Source organism: Mercenaria mercenaria, chromosome 15 (genome assembly GCF_021730395.1).
Source record: "Mercenaria mercenaria strain notata chromosome 15, MADL_Memer_1, whole genome shotgun sequence".
In the NCBI taxonomy this organism is placed as follows: domain Eukaryota; kingdom Metazoa; phylum Mollusca; class Bivalvia; order Venerida; family Veneridae; genus Mercenaria; species Mercenaria mercenaria.
Genome location: NC_069375.1, coordinates 67,105,729 through 67,112,917, shown reverse-complemented (window position 1 = coordinate 67,112,917; position 7,189 = coordinate 67,105,729). Strand labels below are relative to the sequence as shown.

At 36.1% G+C, this 7,189-nt stretch overlaps 1 protein-coding gene across 1 annotated transcript; it reads left to right on the top strand.

The window, feature by feature from the left end:
- The first annotated feature begins 1,269 nt into the window (after positions 1–1,269).
- On the top strand, positions 1,270–6,195 carry LOC123562668 (uncharacterized). The gene is made up of 7 exons (XM_045355288.2): positions 1,270–1,327; positions 1,739–1,810; positions 4,112–4,537; positions 4,734–4,910; positions 5,029–5,127; positions 5,396–5,653; positions 5,962–6,195. The coding sequence occupies exons 2-7, from the start codon at positions 1,753–1,755 to the stop codon at positions 5,967–5,969; spliced, it is 1,026 nt and encodes a 341-aa protein (XP_045211223.1). The 5' UTR covers positions 1,270–1,327; positions 1,739–1,752; the 3' UTR covers positions 5,970–6,195.
- The last annotated feature ends 994 nt before the right edge of the window (positions 6,196–7,189 follow it).

Sequence of the window (7,189 nt, the reverse complement as noted above, 5' to 3'; positions counted from 1 at the left end):
AATAAGTCTGTAGCGTAATAATTAAGTTATTTTAAAAAAATCTACATCAGAAGATTCGCGGAATAATTTCTTGTTCCTCCAGTTTAAAAACAGCGTAAACACATTGTTCACTTATGACGTAATTTGTCAACCTTACTTGTGCTGGCGGCAAGTGATTCTGCCTTCGTCTGCACGGAAATTGTCTGCACTGTTCTTTATTCAGTTATTGAATTATCAGTGAACATCCCTTTTAATGATAAATGGTAGTGCCCAAATTGAATGTTGGACCAATCCGTTCTAGAAATTTGCAGGTTAAATGTTACATTGACTGAAAAAAGTCTAGTATTTAAATATCCTAAGTGCATAACAAAGGAAAAACAATACCAGTATCTTGCAATTATAGGCTAGCTAACTTATAACCAGGAAATAAAAACGCTCGCAATAGTTCACGTACCAGCCTAGATATCCAAGTTTTTCCTGTGCTCTTATCATCTTACAGTAATATCAAACATGACATGTTCTTGATTGTACATGTAATATATGGAAATAACTGAACAGATCTGAACTAAACCTTAACATAAAAACAAGTTCTGATTGCGAATTATTTTGGATATCGAAGGCTACACAGGTTTCCAGGTTAATTCGACACAACACTGATATTGACAAATATGTGAATTACCCCATTTTGATATTAAACTCGTAATTTTATACAATATAATATATGTCCAAGTGTGGTATGTTTTTGGACAAAGATATATTTTAGACCAATGCAGTGAAACATCTCCCTGGCATTTTTTTTTCAAGGCCTTTCCTTCGCTCATCTAGGGTAAAATTGCTTAACAGATTGATGAAAAAATATAGCATTATAAGTTCAAATTTTTAGGGTGTGGCAAAAGATAAAATAGCACAACCTAAGGATTGATTTTACTATAATAACTTGTTTGAAAATCTGTTGTATATTATGATTCATGCCGAAAAAAACTCGTCTTACGGAAACAAAATATTCTTTTGCAATTGGGTTCAAAGGCGATATTTAACATTTATTTACGTTTGTCAGAACATTAGCTCATACTAAAATTTATCTTCTTTTATTGCGCTCGGTACATGTTAAACACCTATAGACATATTTTGTCTGTGACCATATCCTTCGTATTAACATTTGAATGTGGTTTTATATCATAAAACATGCAATTTTTGCAGAATAAGGTAATAAAGTTCGTGCATGCAGGACGATTGATTGATTTATGAGACTGCATCATAACGTTTTACGGCAAACACTATATAAGGCATAAGCAATGCCTGAAGTACTGCATCCTCCACTTCTCTTTGGGCATCCATACACAAACAGGTAAGTCATTCGATTACTTTATTGCAAAATAATTCCTACAACTTAAGACGATCATGCATTCTAATAAATAGTTTGAACATTTCTTAAACTTCTGCTCGTAAATGTTTTACATCTATTCAGATGCGAACGATACATAAGTTACCTTTGGAATAGTGAATATTGGATTTACTAGGTTTAAAGCTCTCTTCTGCAAAGTTAAATAAAAAAAATGGAATAAAATAAATTTCATTCTATCACTGCTACATTTCCAAGGTATTTAATTATTATGCATATGTTATAGTGCTGGTAATATCATTGCATATACTTTCGTCAATGAGTATTTATATTTTAGATATACATGTTGGATAGTATCAAATTTTATTTTAGAGTACAATAAACTTAATATTGCCAAATACATTGTTCTTTTTCCAGAAAATTAGTTCAAGATGAGGACATTTATAATACTATCACTTCTCGTCGGGACTGCTTTGGCAGTCGGTAAAGGTAAGTCATCAAATTATTTAACTTATAAACATGTTATCACACACGCATTCCTTCACCGGGGTAAACCATTTAAACTCATTTACTGGATAGTGCCACATCCAAACGTGCATCCACTAACAACATTGCCGAATATTTCTTTTAATCGATGCCGTCTCTTCACAAAACAAAGGCTGAAACACCCTTCTTTAGAATTTTTGACTTATTCGACCGTTTTTCCACACCACACTTGTAACTTAGCATGGTGCAAGTGTTGACTACGATAGCCTCCGTTCATTGTTTCCACTTTTTTCCATTTTATTTTTTCGTTACTAGTTTCATTGTTTAAACCTTTTTCCTCCTTTCAGTTGTGTTTTAATGTAGTTAATTTAGAATTTTAACGTACCCATGTTTGAAATCTTATCAGTGGGCATAGATTACATTGTTGTTGTTTTTTTCATAAAACATTACGCTTTGCTCAATCCCTTCGAAATATTGTTGAAAACAGCGTTAAACCCATAACGTACAAACAAACAAATCATTCTTGTAGAAGTGATTTGCCTTGCAATTTTTACAATGAAGTTCTTATTTCACTGGATTATTTTTTATTAAAGTTCAGTGAATAATTCATGTGCTCAATATTAAAAAACCTGTTTTAAAATTTGTTATAATTTGCAGATGTTCATTATGTCATGAAGTCAATGATTTACAAATAGTGTCCCTTTCAATCTTAACATAAACTTTTCAACATAAGGTGCATTCAGTTATCCAACCTCTGCACATATGGAAACCGACCAACTATACTTGATAGCGAATAGATCATTTAACAAACGTGTGTATAACGTAATAATTTTATAGACGAAATTCTTATTTTCTATTAGATTTATATAATCGGCTCTGCCACCTTGAAATATTATGAGGTATGACGCGTGCCATCTAATTCAAATTACCCAGTAGTAATTACTGACCTTTCTTATGTTTTCATGTAGTGGTTTGTTTGGTTTAATTCTCCATATGTTGTACTTTGGCTATGCATTTTTGTGAGTATATTTATATTGTAAACGTTTATATGCACAAAGTTTGTTTCTGGGGCTGCGTTCAAGGATCGTAGATCGTTCTCCTTTTTTGTTTGTATATTGCTTATTGATAACTAAATCGAATATGTATTAAGATAGGAACTGTGTCAAAGTGCATTTTGTAAGAAGTTATATTTCCAAAGTAATTGAATAAATATAATTGGAAATATTTAAAGGCTCCTAATACCTTTGTACAACATGTGGCTGCCATATTTTCCGTAATGAACATTAGATACATTAATGTCGTGTAAATCCTATATGTAATAAATGTTGTCCTTAACATTCGTCGAAGGTTTGAATATTGCTGAATATATTAGAATGTTTTATTTATTCTTTAGCTTTTTATTACCTCCATTTATTGCTGTAACTATAGCAGGCCCAGCCGCTTAGCTAGGGAGAACGTTGGTCTACGGATCGCGGGGTCGCCAGTTCGATCCCCGGGCGGGGCGTATGTTCTCCGTGACGATTTGATAAAAGATATTGTGTTTGAAATCATTCGTCCTCCACCTCTGATAATTCGTTTGGGGAAGTTGGCAGTTTCTCGCAGAGAACAGATTTGTACTGGTACAGAATCCAAGAACACTGGTCAGGGTACTGCCCGACCGTTACATGACTAAAATACTGTTGAGAAACGGCGTTAAACCCAAAACAAACACACAAACAAATAAACTAACTATAACAGTGCATGTGCAGTAATAAAAGCAGTGCTTTTATAACCATGTAATTATGCATAGCGTTTATTTGGAAAGCTGTTATCTGCTTTAGGAGAAAAATTTAAAAGCATTTTAAAGCATTATGGACCTTAAATGACATTTTGACGAAGAGAAATACTGTTCATTTTTGCAGATTAGATGAACCAATTGAATTTCTGCATATCACCAGCATAGACAGTATGAAAATTGAAGCAGTGTGCCAAGCTTGGTAGTGCTGTCTCACTGGAATATTACGCCGTACACACGTGACATAATACCCCACCTATTTACAATATACTGACACCGGGCTGACCAGTCCTTGTACTTTAATCTAAATGTTGAGCGCCAAGCGAGGAAGCTACCGATATCATTTATGGCACGGCCAGGGATCGAACCCACAGCCTCCCGCTGTCGAAGCGGGCGCTCTACCACTAGGCTATCGAGACGGTGTTATTTTAAGCAGTGTACGGTAAACGTAATAAGACTTTACGATTGAACAAAAGTATACATATAACTTGAACTATATATGTATGCATGTTTTTTTGTATTTCCTTCAGGGGGTTACGGTTACGGAGGAGGATATGGAGGAGGATTTGGAGGTGGTGGTGGGAGCTCAGGCGGAGGTGTAGTAATTGTGACTGGTGGTGGTGGAGGAGCTGGCGGCGGTATTGGTGGTGGAATAGGTGGAGGTGTCGGTGGTGGAAGCATCGGTGGTGGGGGTGTTGGTGGTGGTACCGGCGGCGGAGTTGTTTTGGTTACAGGAGGCGGTGTTGGTGGAGGAAATATAGGAGGTGGTTACGGTGGAGGGTACGGAGGCGGATACGGAGGTGGAATGGGTGGCGGAAAATATGGTGGCGGAATGGGAGGCGGATACGGTGGCGGTTTTGGTGGTGGCTACGGGGGTGGATACACTGGAATGGGAGGCGGACAAGGTGGTGGCAGCGGCGGTGTAGTGATAAGTCTGTCATCCGGTGGAGCCGGTGGTACGTTGTTCGAAAATGCATATTTTGACTCTTAAGGGTTACTTACATAAAACTATAATATATTTTATACGACCCGTCCCCCAAAAAAGAATGATCTATATAGGTATTTCTAGTGCAATATCTGTTTTGTACTTTTCTTTTAATAAGATATCATGTCATGACATCCATAACTAGTATGATATCGAATATATTAAAGGCACTGGTGGCGGATATGGAGGTGGTTACGGTGGTGGATATGGGAGTGGGTATGGAAGAATGGGTGGCATGAGAAGAGGTGGAGCTTATGGAGGCGGATACGGTGGTGGTTATGGGGGAGGTTACGGCGGAATGGGTGGAATGGCTGGAGGCGGAGCTTACACTGGCGGATACGGCGGTATGAACATTTCTTTTATAAGATAAATCTAATACGATTGTTATTGATTATTAGCTAATGTATCAAACATAATCACAGGAATTTATATAAAACTGTATCCTCATATTGTATGATATAGGTGGATATGGCATAGGTGGTGGTGGTAGTATGGGAGTCAGTACTGGACGCGGAGTTATTATTGTTGGAGGCGGAATTGGAGGTGGAGCCGGTGGAGCCGGTGAGAATTCATAATAAATTATTTAACAAACCAGTCGATCGAAACATACAACACGAAAGGCTTCATTTCCTAAATTTCAAGTACATGTCGAATTATTAAAAGTGTTGCTTTTGTTATAAATTATCTGTCAGTATGAACTATTGTTTACATTAAATCTTGAATGGCCCAAATAACAGGATTGGTGATGTGGCCCTATTTGATGCATGTTTCACAAATGTCTATCTAGTGCTAATTAGTATTTCTTAAATCATATTTTTATCAAACACAGGAGCTGGAAAATATGGAGGCGGATCTGCAGGAGGATTTGGAGGAGGCTATGGTGGTGGATATGGGGGAATGGGAGGCACAGGAGGTGGCCCTGTAGTCAGTATTGTTAGTGGGAGCGGATCTGGAGCTGGCTTTGGTGGTGGAATAGGTGGAGGAGTAGGCGGGGGAAGCGTTGGAGGCGGAGTCGCTGGCGGTATCGGGGGCGGAATTGGCGGTGGCTTTGGAGGAGGTGCAGGTGGTGGCGTTTCTCTGATGAAATGTAAGAATCAAGTTTTGTGTACGCTATTTTATGTACGATCCCGCATAACAAATTTACAAGTTGCTTATTTCCTGAAGTATGCCCTGACTCTAACTAATTAGTCAATATTGGTAAGCATCTATTATAGTTTATTTTTAGTACTGTTATGTTTCTAGAAATATATAAAACATACTGCATAAAATGAAAACAATTTGAATAACATACATTAAAGTTACTACTTGTTTAACACAATTCATAGTATGAACGCATTCAACATTTTAACATGTGTTTATATATATACATATCGTAATAACTCTTTGATATTACAGCTTACTAAACTGCATTGACTTGACAACTCCTGTTATATATGGTTCATACAGATGCTCAAAGAAATATACGAAAGAACTGGATACCTACGAGATTTTGAATTTTATATACTCTTTCGCAAAGGCTCTAGTAATATACTGTGTTGAACTGCTGACTGTTGTTATTTTGTTTGTTAGAATTGCTTGATGCTTCAATAAAGCATTGACTCTTAACAATGTGATATTCTTGTTTTTGCGACATTATATAGAGGTGCTACAAAAACTCTTTCGTTGTCATTTTTTGTGTAAAGAAAAATGTATTTCAGCATTTTAACTCCAAATTTACTGGGAACATCATAAAATCTCAGCTGCACAAAAAACAACATACTTTTGAAAACTGAATAGCTTTGTTTTATTTTATATATGTTGACAGTGGATTTTTTAAATATTTGAGATGTATTCAATATTTAAACTATTCCTAGTATACCTACCTAAAAGAGTAAAATTTGTGTTGCTCTGAGTTACAACAACCAGACAGTAGGTTACGTCGCTAATAATGAAATAGAAAACATACAGATATATCCCGTTATTTCGCAGCTAATGAGGCGAGTTGTTTAGTACATTTGATTTTACATACAGTTGCTGACGGATGAAACTAAATTTCTTCTGAAAATAGAAAATGGTAAAAGATGCCGTGGGCATAGAGCATTACCAAAGCGTATGAAGTTTTTTCCGAGCTGTCCAAGAGAGGAATTAGTATACACCATTAAAGCCCACATCAAAGGTTTTATGAGAGCACTATTATAGATAATGATTAAAAAGGCCCCAAGATCTCAATTAGCACTCTAAGTAGGTGCAAGTAATACGCAAGCTTGTGTAGCCAAAACATCGTTTATAACTTTACATTACCACCGGGACAAACACTAACGACTTACACTTCAACTCTATTTTCTGCTAAAACTATCTTACTAATTAAAACAAAGGTTTTTACTCAATGTATTCATGATCGGCGCATGGCAGATACTTGATACTTAATTAGTGTGGTATTTAGTCGAAGTGCCAATTTGAAAATATATGTGCATCAGAGGGAACATATTTCTAAAATAAAATATAATCTGTAAAGTAGATCAAAACAATCTTTGAAATAATGAAAATAATTCAGTTGAGCTAAACAATATACAGTACACTTAAACAAAAAAAATATCTTACCAAACAATGTGTTGCCTTGCTCAATTATAAATGTTGTGTCCTT